The sequence below is a fragment of the Narcine bancroftii genome, chromosome 6, assembly GCF_036971445.1.
Source record: "Narcine bancroftii isolate sNarBan1 chromosome 6, sNarBan1.hap1, whole genome shotgun sequence".
Taxonomy (NCBI): domain Eukaryota; kingdom Metazoa; phylum Chordata; class Chondrichthyes; order Torpediniformes; family Narcinidae; genus Narcine; species Narcine bancroftii.
Genome location: NC_091474.1, coordinates 207,473,976 through 207,498,413, shown reverse-complemented (window position 1 = coordinate 207,498,413; position 24,438 = coordinate 207,473,976). Strand labels below are relative to the sequence as shown.

The following is a 24,438-nucleotide window of genomic DNA, read 5'->3' as shown; positions in this document are numbered from 1 at the left end:
CTGTCCATAGTGATATGGCCCAGTGTCCCGAACTGGGATATCCAGTGTGTGAGTACTGCTCTGGAGTGGGAGTTTGTGGTGGGTATAAAGTAGTTGTAAAAATTGACCATGCCGACAAATTCCTGAAGCCCTTGAGCGGGTTGGGTCTTGAGAATTTCCGAATGGACTCCACCTTCTCTGGCAATGGTGTCGCTCACTCCCTGGTGTTCCTGTGGTCTAGGAAATTGATCCCCTCGTGGCCGCTAGGTTGATCATGAGGTCAAAGTCAGCCAGGTGGGAGTATTTTGCATAGGTGGGTAGCATGTTCCTGGTGGTTCCTGCTGGTGATGAGGATGTCGTCCAGGTAGATGAAAACAAAGACTAGGCCTTTGCTCACTGCATCCATTAGGTGCTGGAAGGTCTGCGCTGCGTTTTTAAGTCTGAAAGGCATGCACAAGAACTTGAGGAGTCTGAAAGGTATGATGATGGCCATCTTCCTGATGTCATCTGTGTGGATGGGGATTTTGAAGAAAATGGTCATGCCATGTAGTTTGGCGGTGAAATCCTGTATATGGGGGATTGGGTAGTTAAATTGTTGAGGCACCAGTAGTCCCCGCAAGGTCGCCAGCCCTCTGTGGTTTTGGGTATCATGTGCAGAGGGGAGGCCCACAGGCTGTCAGACCTGCAGACGATCTCCAACTCCTCCATACATTTGAACTCCTCCTTGGCCAGCTGCAGCTTGTCTGGGGGAAGGCATCTGGCCTTTGTATGGGGGGCTGCACACCGTGTCTTGGCATCATGGATTTGAACTGGGCCCTGAGGATAGAGGGAAATTCAGTCAAAATGCATCTATACTTGTCAGTGGGGGTGGTGACTGGTCATTTGCTGGTTCTGCACGGTGGTGGCATCGAACTGGATCATCCGGAACATTTGGACATGCACCAGGTATTTAACTTTGTGGTCCACGAGCATGCTGTAAGCTCAAAGGAAGTCTGCACCGAGGGGTGGCTTCTCCACCATAACCAGTATGAAATCCCCGTGAAAGGTAACCTAAGCCATTAGCGGCGGCTGGCCTGGGAATTTTCCAGAAATGCGCAGGGTTGCTTGCATTTATGGCTTCTGTTCCCCAGCGCTAGTGGTAGAAATACCACTGCATCTGTGCTCCCTCTGCTGGCTTATGAGGATGTGGCTGATCCCTGCTTGTTTGCGTTTTGGGTTGCTGCTCTGTCTGGGTATGGGTCAGCAGATTCATGGCGGATTCATTCTACCTTTTGGTGCGCCAGAGGATGTCCGCCTTCACGGCGACCTTACGAGGGTCGCTAAAATCCACTAGCTCCAGCTGGATGTCATCGGCCATCTGTTCTAAGAATGCCTGCTCAAACATGAGGCAGGGCTTGAGACTCTCTCCCAACGTGAGCATTTCGTCAGCTGGCGTTCTGTCCCCATGGCCGTCCAGGTTCATGAGCCTGGCTGCTCTCTGGCATCTGGAGTGCTGAAGAGCACCTTCAACATGGAGTATTTACATTCCTCCAGTGGGTTCTGTATGAGGTCATCCACTCTGACCACGGTTTCTTGATCCAGGCGGCTGACGACATGGTAGTACTTGAGGTACAGCTCTCTGAACCCTTCTCCATTAACAATGGCGTGAAGCAAGGCTGTGTTCTCGCACCAACCCTCTTTTCAATCTTCTTCAGCATGATGCTGAACCAAGCCACAAAAGACCACAACAATGAAGATGCTGTTTACATCCGATACCGCACGGATGGCAGTCTCTTCAATCTGAGGCGCCTGCAAGCTCACACCAAGTCACAAGAGAAACTTGTCCGTGAACTACTCTTTGCAGATGATGCCGCTTTAGTTGCCCGTTCAGAGCCAGCTCTTCGGCGCTTGACGTCCTGTTTTGCGGAAACTGCCAAAATGTTTGGCCTGGAAGTCAGCCTGAAGAAAACTGAGGTCCTCCATCAGCCAGCTCCCCACCAAGACTACCTGCCCCCCATATCTCCATCGGGCACACAAAACTCAAAACGGTCAACCAGTTTACCTATCTCGGCTGCACCATTTCATCAGATGCAAGGATCGACAACGAGATAGACAACAGACTCGCCAAGGCAAATAGCGCCTTTGGAAGACTACATAAAAGAGTCTAGAAAAACAACCAACTGAAAAACCTCACAAAGATAAGCGTATACAGAGCCGTTGTCATACCCACACTCCTGTTCGGCTCCGAATCATGGGTCCTCTACCGGCATCACCTACGACTCCTAGAACGCTTCCACCAGCGTTGTTTCCGCTCCATCCTCAACATTCATTGGAGTGCTTTCATCCCTAACGTCGAAGTACTCGAGATGGCAGAGGTCGACAGCATCGAGTCCACGCTGCTGAAGATCCAGCTGCGCTGGGTCGGTCACGTCTCCAGAATGGAGGACCATCGCCTTCCCAAGATCGTGTTATATGGCGAGCTCTCCACTGGCCACCGTGACAGAGGTGCACCAAAGAAAAGGTACAAGGACTGCCTAAAGAAATCTCTTGGTGCCTGCCACATTGACCACTGCCAGTGGGCTGATATCGCCTCAAACCGTGCATCTTGGCGCCTCACAGTTTGGCAGGCAGCAACCTCCTTTGAAGAAGACCGCAGAGCCCACCTCACTGACAAAAGGCAAAGGAGGAAAAACCCAACACCCAACCCCAACCAACCAATTTTCCCCTGCAACCGCTGCAACCGTGTCTGCCTGTCCCGCATTGGACTTGTCAGCCACAAACGAGCCTGCAGTTGACGTGGACATTTACCCCCTCCATAAATCTTCGTCCGCGAAGCCAAGCCAAAGAAAAGAAGAAAAAGATGGAGTCTGAGGTAATCTGCCTTATCTGGAACTGGGGCGAAACGTCCAGAAAATCAGGAATTTGAGGGCGATTGCACTGACTGCTGCAGTGTCCATACTGTTGAATCCAGAGGTGTATGGACCCTTCAGGGCCTCCAACGTAGCGGCAGCTAAATAGTCAGGAAGAACGAGACCAGTAATCAATGGGCTCCTTTGCACTCCAATTGTTTATTGAAACTCCCTGCTGCAGGTTAAGTCCCACCCTTGTGCCAGAAACCACACCATGACGACCTGGATGGCAGAAAAGACGACTCCGGCGGCACCATCTTGACATGGCTGCTCCGCTGCTGTGACCGTTCACCTGCAGTTTTCAATATTTCAGAAGAACTCAAAGTAAAATGATGGACAATTTAATACCTCTTAAATTTCTTCCTGGCGAACTGGTTTTTTTAAACTTCATATGGTTCCTAGTTCAAGGAATAATGATGCATTTAAAGGTGAGATTTTGAGGGTACAGAATCTTTAAAGTTCAACAGAGCTGTGGTTTTAAAAGGAGATTAGAAAGTTGTTTCAAAATAAATATAAGAAGCAAGGTATGGACTAGATGCTTGGAAAATACATGGATTGCTAAAAGAAGCTTAAGAAAGAAATTATGAAAGCAAAAAGAAGGTACGAGGTGACTATAGTGAACAGGGTGAAAGTAAATCTGAAGGGTTTTTACAAATATGTGAATAGCAAACGGAGAGTGAAGGATAGAAATGGTCCATTAGAGAATCAGAGGGAACAAATTATGCTTAGCCAAATGAGATGGGGGAGATATTGAATGAGTTCTTCTCTTCGGTATTCACTAGGGAAAAGGATATGGAATCGTGTATGATAAGAGAAGCAAAAGGGGTGATTATGGAAAATGTAGAGATTAGGAAAGAGGGGATATTGGAACTTTTGAGGCTTATAAAGATGGATAAGTCTCCAGTCCCCTGGCCTTAGAATTAAAAGAAGATGCCAAAACGTGTCCAACCCAGTCTCTCTTCAATTTCAAATGTTCTTTTTCTGTCAAATGAGTCTCTTGTAGAAAAGCAGTATTCACCTTCATCTTCTTAATATAATCCAGCAAAATTCAATTTACTCATTTTATCTTCACAAATAACTTTTAACACAACCAACCCACAAACACACTAAAGCTCCGGTAAAAGAATTAAAAAAAAACACCCTTTACCCTTAGTCTAAATAAAATACAAATAAATCGTAAAGAAGAAAAACAAAAATGAAAAAAAAGAAAAAAGGGGAAAGAAAAAAAACCCTCAAAAGTGATACCCCCCTCTATTGACCGGGTGTGGTCTAAACCACTAGTGGCAGACGACTTCAGAAGCTGTAGTGCCATCCACCCAACACCCCCCCACCCCCAGCTAGTATTCATATATCTCAGTATTTCACCTAAATAACAGTATTAATTCAATCCACTACCCACACAACTCCACCAGTTTGATCCTGAACACCAGTTGCAACAATAGATAAATCTTCTTCTCCTTTCCAAGTCGAATGTTAATCTTGATCATTTCTCCAGCTATTCCCGTTCCCATTGCCATTACGTTTCGGAGAACCATTTGATTTTGATTGTTTCTGCAACTCAGAACTATGAGAATTATTTGGCAAAGAATTAGCAAAAGATAAAGCTTCAGCCTCATCATTATTTGAAAATCTCCGTAAAACACCTTCAGGGTACCTAAAAGTAAACTGATAACCCTTCTTCCTTAACACTGCCTTTGCTGGATTAAACTCCTTCCGGCATTGTATCACATCTTGACTTAAATCTGCATAAAAAAAGACTCTATGTCCTTGAATCATCATAGGGGCCTTGATTCTGGCGACCTTTCTGAACTGCTAATCGTAGAATTAACTCACGATCTTGATATCTTAAACAACGAATAAGAACTGCCCGTGGAGATTGATCAGGGAAAGGTTTTCTTCGTAACGCCCTATGTGCTCTATCCAGTTCCAATCCTTCTGGAAAAGCATCCTTTCCCAACACTTCAGGAATCCATTTCCGAAAGATCTTCACTGGATTCGTTCCTTCAAAATCTTCTGGAAAACCTTTTAACATTATTACATCTACTTTGATTTTCCAATGAATCAATCTTCTGCAAAAGTTCTCGCTTCTGAACATTCCCATCTGTTAAACAATGCTCCAAGTAATCTATTCGTTCAGTATATCGATCTACACTATCCTCTTTGGCTTGGCTTCGTGGACGAAGATTTATGGAGGGGTATGTCCACGTCTGCTGCAGGCTCATTAGTGACTGACAAGTCCGATGCGGGACAGGCAGACACAGTTGCAGCGGTTGCAAGGGAAAATTGGTGGGTTGGGGTTGGGTGTTGGGTTTTTCCTCCTTTGTCTTTTGTCAGTGAGGTGGGCTCTGCGGTCTTCTTCAAAGGAGGTTGCTGCCCGCCGAACTGTGAGGCGCCAAGATGCACGGTTGGAGGCAAGATCAGCCCACTGGCGGTGGTCAATGTGGCAGGCACCAAGAGATTTCTTTAAGCTTCTTTGGTGCACCTCTTCTTTGGTGCACCTCTGACTCGGTGGCCATTGGAGAGTTCGCCATTTAACACGATCTTGGGAAGGTGATGGTCCTCCATTCTGGAGACGTGACCCACCCAGCGCAGTTGGGTCTTCAGCAGCGTGGATTTGATGCTTGCAGACTCTGCCAGCTCGAGTACTTCGATGTTGGTGATGAAGTCATTCCAATGAATGTTGAGGATGGAGCGGAGACAAAGTTGGAGATTTGGTTCTAGGAGTTTTTACAAGTTTTTGAAACATTTGAGTCCTACCTTTAAGAAGTTTGGCTGCTTTCAATATCAGTTCCAGTTCTTCTGTCTCAGTTTGTGAAGTAGATACTGCTGCCCGGGCCTCCCTACTCTGGGTCAGCATCTCCTCCCACACAGGCCCGACGAGTTCGGGCCATCAGGAGAGAGTCGGCCCTGTCGTCTTGCCTTGCACGAGACTTTGATCAGGTGTTGGGCCCCAACTCGCAGAAGGCCCCGCATCCAAGGGAGAACGGTCTGAATTGCGAGCGTGACTCTCCTCGACAAATGGCCAGTGGCGGCGCCATCTTGCATCGATGGCGCTGGAGTTAAAGATACCTTCACCTAGCTGGTCCTTTGGATCTTCAGCTGTTCAAAAATCGACCTCTGTGGATCCTTCAGTGAGGTAGGCCTCAACTCTGCATTTTATGCTCTTTTAAACTGTGCCTTTTTTGAACTTTGAGTTTTAGTACCTCTCATTCAGAATTCTTTAAAATCTTATAAAAAATACTTTTAAAGTTCTAACAGTTTTTAAAATTTGGGTATTAATTATTCAGCTGGGGAGAGGTGGAATCTCACGTCTACTCCTTATGCCATCTTGCCAAGCCCCCTGCTGAGAAAGTTGAAAGAACTTATCGTTGGAAGTTTAATGAGTGTTACTTAGACGACCTGAATTTGTTTTGTTTTTGAGAGATCAGATTAAACTTTTTCTTGAGATGAATGAGGGATCAGTACAAAGTAAATTTATACCGTGGGATGCTTTGAAAGCATATTTGTGAGGTCAAATTATTAGTTACATGGCTAAAGTGAAAAAGCAATACACAGTGGAACTTTTGGAGTTAGTGAAAGAGATTGCAGATTTAGAGGAAAACTTTCAGGAAAATACAACAGAAGATAATAAGATACAGTTATCTAATCTGATACTTCGTTATAATATGAAGCAAACTTATAATTATGAGAGATTGCTTTTGAGGTCAAAACAACGTTATTATGAATTAAGGAAACGAGCACATAAAGTATTGGCATGGCAGTTGAAAACTGAACAAACTTTGAGAATAATTAATGCAAAACACAGAAACTCAGGTGTCATTTATAAACTATAGGAGATTAATGAAGAATTTCGTGCCTTTTACCAAGATTTGTATGCATCTGAAGGGAATGTAGATATTGAACAGATTGATACTTTTTTGTCTAAGTTGAATTTATCTTCTTTGGAGGAGGATGATGAAAAATTGTTAGATGCTTCATTTACGGATTTTGAACTCAAAGAGGCATAACAATCTATGCTGATTGGTAAATCACCTGGTGAGGATGGATTTACGGTAGAATTTTATTTAGAATTTTATTTGTGGTTTCCAGTGTATATGGATGTATTGAAGCAGGTTACAGATACCGGGTTGTTTCCTGAATCATTTTCGAAAGATTTGCTAACAGTTATACCAAAGAAAGATAGAGACCCATTGAAGATTGCTTCTTATAGGCCTATATCTTTATTGAAGTATAAAGATTGTAGCAAAAGTTTTAGCAAATAGATTAGCTAATTTTTTACCAAAATTGGTGCATGTGGATCAAGCAGGGTTTATTAAAAAGATATTCAGCTGATAATATTACTAAATTACTTACAATAATTAATGTGTCAAGACAGCAACTTAATCAACCAATGATATTAGCATTAGATGCTAAGAAAGCCTTGATTGGGTCGAGTGGAAATTTTTATTTAAAGTGTTGGAGAGATTCAAATCTGGGCCATCTTTTATTTTCTGGGTTAAGGCATTATACACAAATCTTTCTATGCAGGTGGTGACAAATGGTCAAATTTTTCAAGTATTTACTTTGTATGGATCAACTAGACAAGGCTGTCCATTGTCACCAGCCTTATATGCATTAATTATAGAATCTTTAGCCCAGGCAATTAGACAAAATTCAAGGTATTACGATTGGGCAACGAGAGTATAAAATTAATTTATTTGCAGATGGATAAGTCTCCAGGTCCCGCCGGGATTTTCCCCAGTATCTTGAGGGAAGTCAGGGAGGAAATAGCGGAGGATCTGACAGTGATTTTTCAACAGTCACTGGAGGAAAGTGTGGTGCCACAGGATTAGCATGTCACAAATGTGGTTCCTCTGTTTAAAAAGGGCTCCAGGTATAGGCCCAGCAATTATAGGCCAGTAAGTTTGACATTGGTGTTTGGTAAACTAATGGAAAGTATTCTTAGAGAAACTTATGGACAGGGAGCAGGTATCTAGAGGGGCAAGGATTGATCAGGGACACCCAAGATGGGTTTGTGTGGGGAAGGTCATGTTTGACAAATCTTGTTGAATTTTTTGAGGAAGTGACTAGGAAGGTTGATGAGGGCAGAGCAGTCGATGTAATCTACAGGAATTTCAGTAAGGCCTTCCACGTGGAAGGTTCAGGCGCTGATGTTGAGATAGTCAGATGGGTTCAATGGTAGCTAGAAGGTAGATGCCAGAAAGTCATGGTGAATAACTGTCTGTCAGGATGGAGGCCGGTGACGAGCAGTGTGCCTCAGAGATTGGTGTTGAGTCCCTTGTTGTTTGTCATTTACATTAATGATTTGGAAGATGGAGAGGTAAATTGGGTTAGTAAATATGTGGACAATACAAAAATAGGGGGAGTCGTGAATAGTGACGATGGTTTTCAGGGACTGCAGAAGGATTTGGACTGCTAAGAAAAGTGGGCTGAAAGATGGCAGATGGAGTTTAATATTGATAAGTGTGAAGTGCTTCATTTTGGGAAGAATAATCACAACAGGACACATGCAGTGAAGGGGAGGGCACTGAGGAATGCAGAGGAATAGAGAGATCTTGGAATAATGGTTCATCATGCTTTGAAAGTGGATTCTCATGTAGATAGAGTGGTAAAGAAGGCTTTTGGTATGCTGGTCTGGATTGCAGTATCTAGAATACAAAGAATGATTGAATAGACTGGGTCTTTATTCAATGGAGCATAGAAGATTGAGGGGGGATTTGATAGAGATATTTAAAATTATAAGAGGGATAGATAGAGTAGATATGAGTAGGCTCTTCCCCTTAAGGGCAGGTGAGATTGGAACGAGGGGTCATTAAGTTAAGGGTTAGGGGGGAAAAGTTTAGAAGTAACATGAGAGGGGCCTTCTTCACTCAGAGTGGTAACTGAGTGGGGAATGACCTTCCAGAAGAGGTGGTTGCAGCAGGGTCAATTTTGTCATTTAAGAGAAGGTTGGATAAGTTCATGGATGTGAGGGGATTGGAGGGTTATGGAGAGGGAGCAGGTAGGTGGGACTACAGGAGATCACTTAAATTGGTGCGGACTAGAGGGGCCGAGATGGCCTATTTCCGTACTGTAATTGTTATATGGTTATTTCCAAGTCAAGTCATTCTACATGAAGATAGTTGAGCCTCTATACCCACATTCCTTCAATCATCTATCAAAATTGAATCTAGAACCACTAGTTTCATCTCAACCACCAAGAATAAAAGTAAAATTTTAAGTCATACAATTTGTGAAGATATTTTCTTACCATAACTGACCTTGATCACTGATTAAATATGTTCTTTCCACAATTTAAATACTTCTACCATTATATCTTTTACGATAGATAATGTGAAATTCTTTCTTCAATGTCTCCAGTCTTCTAAAGCAAACAACCTTTTCTATTTTTAAAGATGGAAGTAATTTGACTTCCATCAATATTATCCACATGGACAAACATAGTTAGTCTACTCTGCTCAACTGCAATTATAAAATTGCTTTTTCTTCTAAAATTTCCTTTAAATTAACAGAATAACAAGTACTTTATAACAACATAGCTTAGCTTGTTTCACCAAGATCTACCATAGCTGCTCACTCCTTCTCATCTCGACAGTTTCTGAAGTTTAAAAAAAAAGCTTTATTTAAGCACTGTTAAAACTTAATCAAATTCATCATCCAATTTGTAGTCAGACTAACTGAAGTGCCGTTACAAACAAAATCATTATAATATAAATAAAATACTGATATGCAAGTACAATTTCATTTTCTCTTGAGAATTACGCAAATGGAAAATTCCACTGGAAATCAAACAAAAATCGCTGAAAGTTATAAACAGTGCACATTTGAAATTAGTGTCTCAAATAAACACTCAACATTTCTGTTTAATCCAAACAGAAACCTTAATTTTAATTTACAACTTGATCTCCATCTTTTGAAATATTTAAAGTCATTATTACAATGGAAAAATATTTCCCTCAAAATGGACTGTTCGCACTGAAAAATCATGTCAGCTGTACAACACATGCTGACACCAAGGGACACAAACCAAAACAGCCTATGGTACTGTACGTATAAACTCACTAAAGCCAGTACAACTTCAGAATGAAAGCATTCCAAAGTCCTGGTAATTAAAAAAAATAAGCCCTTTATCTTCAAACATGTGACACAAGCTTTGGGGCACGCTTGCTTGTTTGACCTATGCCTTCTTTTTCTTAATACTTCCTCTATGCTAAAGGCATGTTGTTCAACAATAAAGGAACTTTAATAATGTAAATTGTTACTGTCTGGTTTGACTATGTAAGAAATGGGAGCAGGAGCACGCCATCTGACCCGTCAAGCCTACTCGGACATTCAATAAGTTCATGTCTGATTTGGCCGTGCACTCAGCTCCACTTAACTGTCCCATTCCCCATAACCCTAAATCTATTACATTCAATGAGACAGCCTCTACTGCTCCTTTGGACAGAGAATTCCACAGATTCACTACCCTCTATCATAAACTGTGAGCAAGTATTACAAGTTCAAGTTCATTATTATGATTATAATACAATTGTTAAGTACAATTGGACAAAACAGCGTTCTTTGGTCCTCAGTGTAAAAAAAAATGTGTAAACATATAAGTAGACATAGCAAACATACTTACAAGTGATTTACAGTAATATGCAGAACATATATAAAAATAAATAAATATTGTTGAGCAGTAGGAGCAGTTCAGTCATTTAGCATTTCACTGCCCATGGGAAGAAGCTGTTTCTCAGCCTGGTGGTACTCGTTCTGATACTTCTGTATCTTTCCCAAAAGGATTAGCTGGAAGATGCTATGTACAGAGAGGTTGGGGTCCTTAAGAATTTTGCAAGCCTATTCATACAATGATCCCAGTAGATCATTACGTCATTGGAGGGGAGGGAAACCCAATTGATCCTCCCTGTCACTCATGATCCTGTGGATTGACCTCCAATCCAATGCTCTACAACAACACTGTGATGCAGCGAGCCAGGATGCTCTCGATAGAGCTCCCATAGAAGGTTGACCTAATGGTGGCCGGTAGCCTTGTCCACTTCAATCTTCTCAGGAAGTGCAGACACTGTTGTGCCTTCCTGACAAGTGAGGGGATGTTAAGTGTCCACAATAGGTCTCTACTTACCTAAGTGGACTCCAAGGAATTTGGTGCTCTCTATCTCTCCACTATAGAGTTATTGATGTGAAATGGAGGGTGATAATCCCTAGTCCTCCTGAAATCCACAATCTTATCCATATTGAGACTCAGTTGTTATTCTCACACCATAACACAAGATTTTCCACCTCTTCTCCGTAGTGCCAATCATTATTGTAATTGATGAGGCCACCTACTGTTGTGTCATCTGTAAACTTGATTACTCTGGTGGAGCTGGCTCTGGTGTTGCAGTCGTGGGTCAATAGCACAAACAGGAGTGGGCTGAGCGCACAGCCTTGAGGTGTGCCAGTGCTCATCGTGACCGTGCTCAACTTTCTCCTACTGTCTCGAACTGCTATGCTCGTTCTAATTGCAAGTCCAGACTCCAGTTACAGAGAGGGGAGTTGAATCCCAGTGAAGAAAGCTTCTCCACCAGCCTCTGGGGAATGATCTATTAGTACTATTATTTAATTATATATTGTGTATGTGGTAGATAGATAACAGTTGAGAAAATAGAACAGATGTAATCGCTAATGAACTTTAAAAAATATTCTGCAAATACATATAATTTTAATAAGAATCTCACTTCAACATGCACAGATGGTAAACTGTAGTATTTCTGAATTAGAAGCTCAACACTGGGGACTTTTCCACCTACTGTCTCATTACTCTCCGGCAATTTACCTTCAATGTACACCCATGACCTTCATTTAGTCTCACGCCACTCACTGTTGAAGTAATATTGCTGGAAAAATGTATACTTTTTAATCCTTAACCAACCGTATTTCTAAAAGTGCCCTTTATCCCCATAAAACATAAATAATATTCACAAAAATGCTAAAAGAATTATATACAAAAGATCATCATACAATTTATCCACAATCAGATCTGATTGTCCTCATAATTTCCCAAACCTTATTCATACCTTTAAATTTGCTATAACATGAAAAACTGCACCATTTACAAAAATTAGAACTTTGTTAGTCTTCGGTCTTTCTCTTAACCAGGATATTAAATATAGCAAATCAATGCTTTACCTTGAGAGAGTAAGATTAATAAAACAAAAAGATGTTGGCAAATAAAGCAGTACAAAACCAAATAAATAAGGTAAATTTGAAAACTAAGTGACAAGAAATAATATTTTTAATACTATTACAGCCTCTGGTGAAACTGTTTTTTTTGCAGGAACCAACCAGGAATTAAATGCTTCTTTTAAATAAGGGGAAGAAAACTCTCATCTTAACAACAGCACAGCCGTTGTCAGAAGCAGATCAAATGTCCATGTCTACAGAGAAAAACAAAGGATGCTATAAAAGAATAACATTGAAGAGAAGCTTTATTAGATCCATAAAAGTGCATCTTCAACAGAATACAATCTTTCAAATTTTTAACCAAACTTATTAACTAAAATTATTTTTGCACATGAACCAAGATAATTAATGTTTTCTGTTATTAATATGGTAGAAACATTCAACAAGATAGACAGCAACTCTTGGCGATGATCTTTGTGTTCTCCCTCGCCATATACAAGTACCAGAGGATTGGAGAATGGCAAATGTGGTCACCTTGTTTAAAAAAATATAACAGGGAGAATCCTGGGAAGTATAGAATGGCAAATTTTGCATCAGTGGTGGCCAAATTATTGGAGAGGATTCTTAGAGAGAGGATTTACTAGCATTTAGAGAAGGGATTCAGAGAATAAGAGCATTTAGAGAAGGGATAATCAACATTTATTTGTGGGGTGTATCAGCCTAATTAGCTGATATGAGGAAGTAACAAAAGAAATTGATAAAGGTAGGGCAGTAAATTTGATTATATATATTTTAGTAAAGCATTTGGCAAGGTCCTCCATGGTAAATTCATTCAGAAAACCACGAGGAATAAAATCCATGGAATCTTGGTTACGTGGATTCAGAATTAGTTTGCCTGTAGAAAGCAGAGGGTAGTAATAAATGGAACACATTCTGCCTCGAGGTTAGTGACTAGCGAAGTGCCATAGGGATCTATTCCGGGAATATTGTAAATGTCTTTGATGAAGAAGTAGAAGGATGGGTTAATAAGTTTGCAGGTGACACGAAGGTTGGAGGTGTTGTGGATAATGTAGAAGGTTGTCGTAGGTTACAGGATATAGAGAGGATGAAGAGTTGGACAGAAAAGTATAGGATGGCATTCAATCCAGATAATGAAGTAATACATTTTGGAATGTCAAACTTGAAATGGCAGGACTCTTAACAGTGCAGAAAAACAGAGAGACCTTGAGGTCAAGGGTGCCATGCAGGGTTCTCAAGAAGGCATATAATTGAGTTCAAGAGTGGTGAGGTAATTTTGCAGCTCTACAAATCTCTGGTTAGACCACATTTGGAATATTCTGTTCAGTTCTGGGTTAACTCATTACAGGAAGAATGTGGAACCTATGCAGAGGGGGCAGAGGAGATCTATCAGGATGTTGCCTGGATTGGAGAAGGTGTCTACTCAAGGCAAGGTTAACAGAGCTGGGAATTTTTTCTTTGGAGCAAAGAAGAATAAGAGGTGACAATATAGGGCTACAAAATTATGAGAGGTACAGAGAGGGTAGAGAACCAGCACCTTTTTTCTGAGGTGAGTGTGGCAATCCCAGAGGAAATCTGTATAAGGTGAGGGGAGGAACAATTAGGGACAACATCAGGGGTAAGCTTTTTTATATATATAAAAGAGAGTAGTGGGTGTCTGAAATGCCTTGTCAGGGGTGGAGGTGGAGGCTGGTACAGTAGGGACATTTTGAAGACTCTTAGGCACATAGATACAAGGAAACTAAAGGGTTATGGGTGTAAGGTGTGGAAGATTTAATTTGTTCAGTAGGTTTCTATCACTCGGCACAACATCGTGAGCCAAAGGGCCTATACTGCTATATTGTCTGCAATGGTGCCATAGTACTTTCAGTATTTTCTGTTTTTATTTCAGTTTCTAGCATCAACAGCAGTTTACTTTTGTCTGGATTTTTTCAGTCTAATTTCAAAATATATATTGCAATCCAATCTTCCTGGATGACAGAACAATTCTTCAATACCAAGGAATAAATGGTTACTTTGATTTTGTATTTTCATTGACAGGCTGTTCACGTGAAATTAATATACCTGCTAAATAACCTATAGAAAAACCTATTTCAAACCAAATTTGAAAATTGCCAAATCTATGCAATTTGTCTATGACATAATCCCCCAAATTTGCATCACATCAATCTAAATGCTCCTTTTAAAAGCACAATCGTTAATGAAATGCACACTGGAGTTTAATGAACTATTCCAAGTCCAGAGGACCCAAAAGCCCAGCAGTAAAAGAAATTCACCAAGACAAATGGTTACTTAAACAAAAGTTACTTTTAATTTTCTTTAAACATGAAAACAGGATCAAACTTAAACTTATTACTATTAACTTAACCTAACTAATTCTAAGCGCACGTGTATGTAATGTGTATATGTTCAGGAAAGTTCCTTGATTCACAGTACAATCTCACTTCTCACTCCTCCAAGTTCACCAGTATAAGACAATTCTTATGCTGTGCATAGAATTTAACATTTATAAATTTTCACCAGGCTCTGGTGCTTTAAGGTAAATGGTTACCGCTCAGGAAGATTCTCATTGGTTTCAGAGAGAGATTTGTTGCTCGTTGGACACACACACAAACTGATTTCCTCCGATCAGCCACTTCAGTATCTTGCCGAAGAAACTTGCCCCATCACGGGTTTTCCAAATAATAACCTCTTCTTCCAGGTCACCACAGAGTTCCTCTTGTTTCCCTTATTTCAGGAGAAATGCTCTAGACAGCCATTTCCTCTTGTAAGGACTACAAAGGTTTTCAAAAGGCTGAACTCTGAACTCACAACCAGTCTTCAAAATGGGGTTTTCAACAAGCCTGCCAGCTTGCCTAGTTATAACCTCTAAAAGCTACTGCAGAACAGTAGAACTGATTTTTCTCTCTCCAAAGAATCACGTTCTTTTTCTCTGTCTGCTTGCAAAACCACATGACCCCTCTAAGAACAGCAAACTGCAAACAGACAAATTGCTGGCACTGGAATCAGTTTCTGAGCCTGGCCATCTGTTGCTTTAAAGACAATAGTCCATTTATTCCACAACATTGTCCAATTAACACCTACTTATGAAGTCTCCATAGGCATTCTCCAAAGTTTCTGTAAAGTCACTGCAGACATGAAGTCTCTGCCTATGCATAGCTCTTGCATTTCAAATAAGTTGTCTTTTGTGAAATGTTAATGTCTGTTTGTGAAGTGACCTACACTAAACCCCCACATTCTATCTGTTTTAAAGACATATTAATATATAATGCAAAATATAAAATAACCCATAACAGAATCTTTAAATAAAGAACTTTAATTTTTGAACTTCTTTTGTCAGTATACTTCTCTGTAACTTGAAGTAACAGGTGGTAGACTTGCAATCAGTGTCAGTAACGTTTTACAAGTCAAGGCTGTTTCCTGTTTACAAGTTCCTCCATTGTTCCTCCATTCTGTTGTGCTTGAGGAAATAGTCATCCACACTATTTCTGGAATATTTTCAATTCAATCTGTGCTCAAAATCACCATTTTTGTATTCAATTGACTATTAAAGTTGTTGCAGTATTCACAAGTTTGCAAATTGAAAAATACTTGAAATAGTCATGGTTGTAATGCAGGCAATACTGCACGCAGTGGAATGGTTATGTACATAAATTCTGATTCAAGTAAGTATGTTAAGGATATCAGCAATAGCATCTGGGTCTGTGGAGAGGGATGGCAGAGCTCCATCTAATACTCATATAATTTTGGTCATCATTAGTCATAGTTGACATAATTATATCTCATTCACATGCTAACTTCACATTTGTTGCTTTCCAATTCATAAATACTGGATTCCAAAACAACAAAGGAACATTGTCAATCTAAATCAATGGTTCTCAACCTTTTTTTTTTCCACTCACATAACACTTTAAGATTTACCTATGCAATAGGTGCTCTGTGGGATAAGAAATTGCTTTAGGTGAGAAGAAAAAGTTTGAAAACTACTATTTTACTGAGACCTAATTGACTCATGTGCATGGATTCATAACTCCACAGGACAATGACAATTTTTCTCAAGCAAAATATTTCAATAACAATTGGGTCGTGAGCAGTGATTCTCAACCTTCCCTTCCCACTCACATACCACCTTAAGCAATCCTTTACTAATCACAGATCACCAATGGCATAGCAATTACTTAAAGTGGTAGGTGAGTGGAAAGAAAAAGATTGAGAACCAATGATCTTAATGCTTTTTTAAAAAAATGTAGACATACAGCGTGGTAAGAAGCCATTTCAGCTCATGAGACTCTACCGCCCAATTACACACAATTAACCTAAAACCCCCTGTACAAATTATTTATAATTTACAATAAATATTCATGATATCAACCCCAAACTTCTGTTGTAGTTCAGCCAATCACTGGAATTCTAAAAAATATCAGCAAGTACTTAAATACTGCTACAGTAATTAGACTTCGCCCACAAATTTCAGAACTATTTTTCAAGATTCAATATTTAATAACATGTTGCAGAATTTTTGAAAATCCAGATCAATATTGTTTTTAAACTTTATCTTACAAGGCCCATTCATAAATTAACACCCAATAAAGCCAAATTTTCATCTAAGGCCCAATAATGTATATATAATGTGCATGGAAACTTGTGATCTGACAGAATCAATGTAGTTTCTAATGAGATCCAATAATCTTATAATGCAGATGTTTGCATCCAATCCAGACCTCAATGACCTAGTCACCAAAATGTCCTTCATTTGAGCTAATGCCCTCTTCAACCTTTATAACTGTCATATTCCCAGACAAAATTCCTAATTTAAGTTAAAAAACAAAATGGACAATGTAGCTCAATATGCAATTGGGGATGTTTTTTCCTCATTCCCAGAGATTTACAGTTTGAAAGTCTTCTCTGTGGAATGCTAATTCTGGTGAGTCAGTCACTCTTTCACTCTCGTGAAAATGCACAAGAAAACAACACCAATTTCTTTATCTGCAAGATTATCTGTTTATGCTCAACTCAATTTCAAATTTCTAAAAGTCATTAAAGAAAATATAAGACAACAAAACTGGTACTTACATTGAATTTTACTATGTCATATATCAAATATCGAGGAACAGGGCGTCCATTCACTTTGTCGATAATCATTTCCTAACAAGAAGAAAAAAATAATTTAATACTGTGACATATAAATCTGATCGTGATTCAAATAATATATAGCAAAATCCCCAATATTGGAATTCACTGAACAGGAAACTCAACCAGCAAAAAAAAATAAATAAATAAATAGATAGATTGGGCGAATGGACCCAACAGGGGAACGCTGAGACTTCATTGCACACGTGCAGGTTTGCTCCGCTGAACTAGCAATGATCCTCAATTTGTGCGCATTCTTTTCATTGTCACCACTTGCAGGGAGGTGAGTTGGGTTGACAGTGTGAGTAAGGTGCGCCAAGCACCTGACCGGGACACTTGCATGGAGGTGGACCAAGCTGTTAGAATGAGTAAGGTGTGCCAAGGGTCTGACCAGCACAGGTGCGTGGAGGTGAGTTAGGCTAACAGCCCAAGAAAAGAAGGTGTGCCGAGGGCCTGACCAGGATACTTGCATGGAGATAAATTGGGTTACCTTTGTAAGATGGGAACAAACATTCAGCTAGTGGAGCACACCAGACGTGCTCCATCCATACCATCTGTTTGAATAAAATTTCAAATAAAGTTGAATTGAGATGAAATGGCTACTCCAAGGATGAAGAACCAGCCGATGCCATCTCTGCTGGGGTGACTCTTCCAAAGTGTCTCCCTATCCCTGTCTAGTAAGAGTCTTTATTTTTTATTAGCATTAAGTATATTAGTAAGGCTTTATCTGTAAATTTGGGAAGGGGTTAATTATGACAGTGGCATGGTTAGTATAGTGCTTAGAGCAATGCTATTACAGGACTGTAGACTGGGGTTTGAATTTAAATTTAAATTTTGAAAGTTACAGGAATTACTTGATTAAGGTGAACTTTACAGAATGAAAGATTACAATATTGATTTTTAAAATTACTTTATATTGTGCACTGTCTTTTAAACTGCATATTCTTAATGTAAGTGTATTAGTTTGTACCGGCAGCTACACCTGCTCCTGCAATAACACACACACAACCAGACGGGTTGAGCTCAGTGAGCAGACTAGTTTATTGCAGGCTGCTGGGCTGCACTTATACTCCCAGCCCGGACCTGGCTGAGAACTGCACTGGAGGGTGCTGATGTCACCCGGGCATCTCGTGGTCCCCCGGCATGGGTTTCTGAGCCCCGTGCTGGAATGAGGGGAAACCCCTGACAGCGCCATTTTGGCCGGCTGCCCCGTGGTGTGGCTTACAAGCGGGGGCCGGATCGCCTGCCTCGTGGTGAGCCGCCACATAGCCCCCCCCCCCAGAACCGGCGCCAATTTCCTTTTTCGCCAGACGGCCTCGCTTCTTGGGCTGGGCAACGACCACGGGCTCAGTGGGATTGAAGTGTGCTAGCTTCAGCCTGTCCATGGTAAACAGCTCCCGCCTACCGCCAATGTCCATCGTGAATGTTGAGCCGGAACACTGTACAACCCTGTACGGCCCCTCGTACGGTTGCTGCAGAGGTCCCACAGTCGGGCCCCGCAGAACAAAAACGTACTCTGCAGAAAGCAGCTCACCGGGAATGTGAGACGGGCGGGTGCCATGCCTGGGTGGCAGTGGGGGTTTGAACAAGTCCAAGCGTGCCCTGAGGTGAGGAAGTAGTTCGTGCGGCAACCACTAGGGATTGTGAGGTGCGTTGACGAACTCATCAGGTAGTACCAGCGGCGCACCATAGACCAGCTCAGCTGATGACGCCTGCAGATCTTCCTTGGGAGTGGAGCGGATGCCCAGGAGCACCAAAGGCAGTTCATCCGCCCAGTCGGGAATGGTGAGGCGGGCCATGAGGGCCAACTTAATGTGGTGGTCCAGACGTTCGACCAGTTCATTGGCCTGCGGGTGGTAGGCCATGGTGCAGTGTAGCTGGATCCCCAACCTGTTGGCAAGCTGTCCCCAGACCACAGATGTGAACTGGGCGCCCCAATCGCTGGTGAGGTGACCCGCGACGCCGAACTAAGAGACCCAACCATGCAACAGTGCACGGGAGCAGGAGTCGGTGGAGGCGTCTGGCATCGGGATCACCTCGGGCCAGCGAGTGGTGCGGTCCACCATTGTAAACAGGTAGCGGTTGCCCCGGGAAATGGGTAAGGGCCTGTCAATGTCCACGTGAATGTGGCTGAACTGTTCCTGGACATGCTCAAACTCCTGTACGGGCGCACTGGTGTGCCTGTGCACCTTGGACATCTGGCAATGGGTGCATGTTCTGGCCCAGCCTGCGATCTGCTTCCGCAGCCCATGCCATACGAACCGTTCTGCCACCATCCGGACCGTGGACCCGATGGACGGATGTGAAAAGTCGTGGATGTGACGGAAGACCTGCCTGCCCCACTGCTGGGGAACCACTGGCCGCGGGATGCCCAAGGAGATATCGCACAGGATGGTGCCTTCGCCACTCGGAGTCGGGAGGTCTCGGAACCGCAGGTCCATGATGGTGATTTTGAAGGCCCTTGTCTCCTCATTAGATTCCTGGTCCCGGGCTAGTTGGTCAAAGTCGAGGCCAGGCGTCAGGGCGCAGATGGCCAGTTGCAAGAGTGCATCCACAACCACATTGTCCTTTCCCACCTTGTGCCGAAGGTCAGTGGTAAACTCCAACACGAAGGAGAGGTGACGCTGCTGGCGGGTCAACCAGGGATCCTTTGCCATCGCAAGTACCTGGGTGAGGGGTTTGTCGTTGGTGAACATGGTAAAAGTCCTCCCCTCCAAAAAATAGCAGAATTGGTGCATCGCCAGGTACATGCCCAGTAAATCGTGGTCGAAGGCACTATACTTGCATTCTGGCGGGTGGAGCAGGTGGCTGAAGAATGCCAGCGGCTTCCAATGTCCATTCACCTACTGCTCCAGGATGGCACCGATGGCTGTGGCAGAGGCATCGACAGAGAGTGCCATATGCAGGTCGGTGTGCTGGTGGGCGAGCATGGTTGCCTTTGCGAGGGTGTCCTTGGTGGCCTCGAATGCGGCGCAGGCTTCTGGGTTCCAAGCGAGCATCTTGTGTTTGGCTACGATAAGGAGGAATAGCGGCTGCATGATGCGTGCAGCTCCCGGGATGAAGCGGTTGTAAAAGTTGACCATATCTACGAACTCCTGCAGCTCCTTGAGGTTGTCCGGGCGTGGGAACTCCCTGATAGCGGCGACCTTTGCAGCGGCGGGAGTGGCTCCTTCGGTCATGATGGTATGGCCCACGAACTGCACGGACTCTTTCCCAAACTTACACTTGGCCGGGTTCATGGTAAGTCCAAAGTTGGCCATCCGGGAGAAAAGGGCACGTAGGTGGGCCTTGTGTTATGCCCGGTCCTTGCTGGCAACGAGGATGTCGTCCAAATAACTAAATACGAAATCCAAGTCCCTGCCCCCAGAGTCCATGAGGCACTGGAAGGTCTGAGCAGCGTTCTTGAGCTCGAACGGCATGTGCAGGAATTCGAACAAGCCAAAGGGGGTTGTCATGGCTGTCTTGGGTATGTCCCCAGGGTGCACCAGGATCTGGTGATATCCGCGCACCAGATCAACCTTGGAAAAAACCCTCACACCATGCAGGTTGGCCGTAAAGTCTTGGATGGTCAGGAACGGTTGCCTCGTTGAGCCGTCAATAATCTCTTCAGGGGCGCCAGCCTCCGGAGGCTTTCAGGATCAGGTGGAGTAACAAGGCCCACGGGATGTCAGACCGCCGAATGATTCCCAGCTCCAACAGATGCGAAAACTCCTCCTTTGCTACTTGGAGCTTGTTGGGCGGGAGCCAGCTTGCCTTGGCGTGAATCAGTGGGCCCTGGGTGGGAATGTGGTGGTACACACTGTGGTGCGGCGAGGCAGTGGAAAAATGTGGCTTGAGGAGTGTCAGGAACTCATCCAGGATTCGCTGGAACTCATCTCTGAACGTGCTGATCATGGCCTTCTGCGGTTGCTCCGAGCGAGAGGCGTCAAGGCGAACGGCCTGGAAGGTATGGGCGTCCACCAGTCACCTACCTCGAATGTCCACCAGAAGCCCGTGTGCAAGGAGGAAGTCTGCACCCAGGATGGCAGTTGGGAGGGACGAGACAGCGAACCTCCACACGAAATTCCGTTGGCTGATCTGGAAGTGGACTGTCTTGTCTCCATACGTCCGGATTGCCATTGCATTGGCCGCACGGAGGGGAGGTCCACAAGGTCGGTTCCTGGACTCGACGGCCGTGGCCGGGATGATGCTGATCTCGGCTCCAGTGTCAATGAGGAACTGTCAACCACTAACTGAGTCCCGCAGGTAGAGGAGGCTGTGTCCTTGGCCAGCTGCCGCAGCCATTAACAGCAGCCAGCCTGCTCATTTCCCTGGAACGAGCAAGTCTGACGACACTTCCGACCCTTGGCTCCCCACTGCTGGTGGTAGAAGCAAAGGCCTGGAGTGGATGCTGTGGCCTTGGTTATGCTCTTGGGAGCTCCTGCAGGGACCAGGTGTGCTACCACAGTGCTAGGGGCGGGCTTGGCGTGGTCATGCCCGTGCCTTGTGACCTGCTGGACCGCTGAGCCCTCCGGAAATCGTGCGAGCCATAGCTCTTGGGCCTTCTGGGTGACCTTCCTAGGGTCGGTGAAGCTCTCCTGGACCAGCAGTGGCCGGATGTCCCTGGGCATATGGTTGAGGAAGATGTGCTCGAAAAGTGGGCAGTTAGTGTGCACACCCATGAGCGCGAGCATCTCGTCCATCAGCTCCATCGGGGACCTGTCCCCCAGGGTATCAAGGAGCAGCGTCCGAGCAGCACGCAGGTGTCTGGATAGTCCGAGGGACCCGGTAAGCACTCGCTTGATGGTCTCATATTTGTCCTCGGCAGGTGGGGGCTGAACAAGGTGCAGCACATGTCTGGCGGTGGCCTGGTCCAGGGCAGCGATCACATGGTAGAATTTGGTCGTGTCGGACGAAATGTGGCGGAGGTGAAACTGAGCCTCCGCTTGGCCGAACCAGGTCTCTGGCTCCTGAACCCAGAATTCAGGCAGTTGTCAGCTATAGCGCTGATCCCAGGCTCGCTCATGATGGGTTCAAAGAAGTTTGAACCAGTCGGGGTCACCAATTGTACTGGCAGCTACACTGCTCCTGCAATAACACACACACACAACCAGACGGGTTGAGCTCAGTGAGCAGACTAGTTTATTGCTTGCTACTGGGCTGGACTTGTACTCCCACCCTGGACCTGACTGAGAACTGCGCTGGAGGGCGCTGACGTCACCCAGGTGTCACGCGATCCCCTAGTGCGGGTTTCTGAGCCCCGTGCTGGAAGGAAGGGAAACCCCTGATGGCGCCACTTTGGCCGGCTGCCTCGCCGTGTGGCTTACAAGCGGGGCCGGTTAGCCTGCCTTGTGGTGAGCCGCCACAAGTTAGGCATTAGAAGAATGAGTCTCAGTCAACCAGAAAATTCACATTTCCAGTAAATAGATGCTGAATAATGGGGATTTTACTGTACTGACGTTCAAGCGTTCAAAATGTAATTGATCAAATGCAACTTCCCTTACAATCTGCTTGCTTAATTGCTATACAATTTTACTTACTTGCACACATTGATCTTACAATGTTCTCATCCCACACATGCTCTAAAAGGATCATCAGAAAAATACAGGAACTAACCAAACCCAAAGGAATACTGTGACTTCATCATAAAATCAGAATTTTTCAGATACAAATATGTTGATCAATTTAAAGATTGCACGTTTCATCAAGGATAGAATACATTTATCACTAAATATTTATTTTGAGCCTCACAAATGAAATTTAAAATTAAAAAGCCATCATTTAAGAACTGTTGCATCAGATACTACATAAGAGTGAAAATAAGATGTTCATTAATTTGTGCATTATTCACTAAGATATGAAAGCTACCTAATTATTGAGGAGCAAGTAAATGAAAGAAAATTCTCATTTGGAGGAAAACTTTTTCCTCTCCAGTCATGACATTTGCTGCCACTGCCCACCCTTTCCCCAACCTCTCAAATCTCATAAAGGAAAAAAGTGGTTGTTAAGATAAACAAATAATTTCAGATTTTCAGATTTATTGTCAGAGTACATACATGACGTCACATAGAACCCTGAGATTCTTTCCTGCAGGAGCGGCAGAATTATCACTACTTGGTAATGCAAAAAAACTGTACACAGTGTATACATGTAAACAAAAAACTGTAAATAGATAATGAATGTAAACAAACTGACTGCAATACAGAGAGAATAAAAAAAGAAAATCAATAAAGTGCACAAGTAAGAGTCCTTAAATGAGCCTCTGATAGAATTTGTCATGAAGGAGATTGATGGTGGAGGGGTAGCAGCTGTTCCTGAACCTGGTGGTACGAGTCTTATGGAATCTATACCTCTTTCCTGATAGCAGCTGCGAGGACAGAGAATGTGCTGGGAGGTGTTGGTCTTTGATGGTTGCTGCTGCTCTCCAATGGCAGCGTTCCCTGTAGATGTCCTCAGTAGTTGGGAGGGTTTTGCCCTGGGCTGTACCCACTACCTTTTGGAGGGCTTTACGCTTGGGGTTATTGCTGTCCTCATACCAGACTGTGATGTAGCCAGTCAGCATACTTTCAATCAAACCTCTGTAGAAATTTGCCAGGGTTTCTGGTGTCAAACCAAACCATCGCAAACTCCTGAGGAAGTAGAGGTACTTTATTCATGATGCCATTGGTGTGCTGGATCCAGGAAAGGCCTTCCAAGATAGTGACTCACAAGAACTTAAATTTGCTCATCCTCTCCACCTCTGACTCCCCAAATATCACTAGATTCTATATTTCTCACTTCCTTTCCTGAAGTCAACAATCAGTTCCTTAGTTTTGACGACAGTGAATGCAAGTTTGTTGTTGGTGCACCATTCAGCCAAGTTTTCAATCTCCATCCAAATGCTGACTCCTCCCCTTTCTTTGTACAATCCACTACCATGTTATCATGGGCAAATTTGTGATGGTGTTATTGTTATACCGAGCCACACAGTCATAGGTTTAAAATGAGTAGAGTAGGGAACTAAGAACACAGCCCTGTGGTGCTCCGGTACTGATGGAGATTGTGGAGGAAATGTCCTTACCAATCTTCATCCAATAGAAAATGCTGCTGGGGAAATTGTAATTGGTTATAAAGAGATGGCAGAGGAACTTAATCGATATTTTGCATCTATCTTCACCGTGAAAGACATTAGTAATACCCCCAGACAGTCAGAGGCTTCAGGGAGTAGAGTTAGATTCATTTAGGGTTACTAAAGAAATTGTGCTAGGCAAACTAAATGGATTAAAGATTGATAAATCTC

The 24,438-nt window shown here is 43.4% G+C and overlaps 1 protein-coding gene across 5 annotated transcripts in view; it reads right to left on the bottom strand.

The window, feature by feature from the left end:
* rngtt (RNA guanylyltransferase and 5'-phosphatase) overlaps positions 1–24,438 on the bottom strand; it is a 429,772-nt gene that overhangs the window by 246,296 nt on the left and 159,038 nt on the right. For all 5 annotated transcript variants that reach the window (XM_069887348.1, XM_069887351.1, XM_069887349.1 and 2 more), the window contains exon 10: positions 17,124–17,195. In XM_069887348.1, coding sequence (XP_069743449.1) covers positions 17,124–17,195 — 72 coding nt within the window. The remainder of the gene's footprint in view (positions 1–17,123; positions 17,196–24,438) is intronic.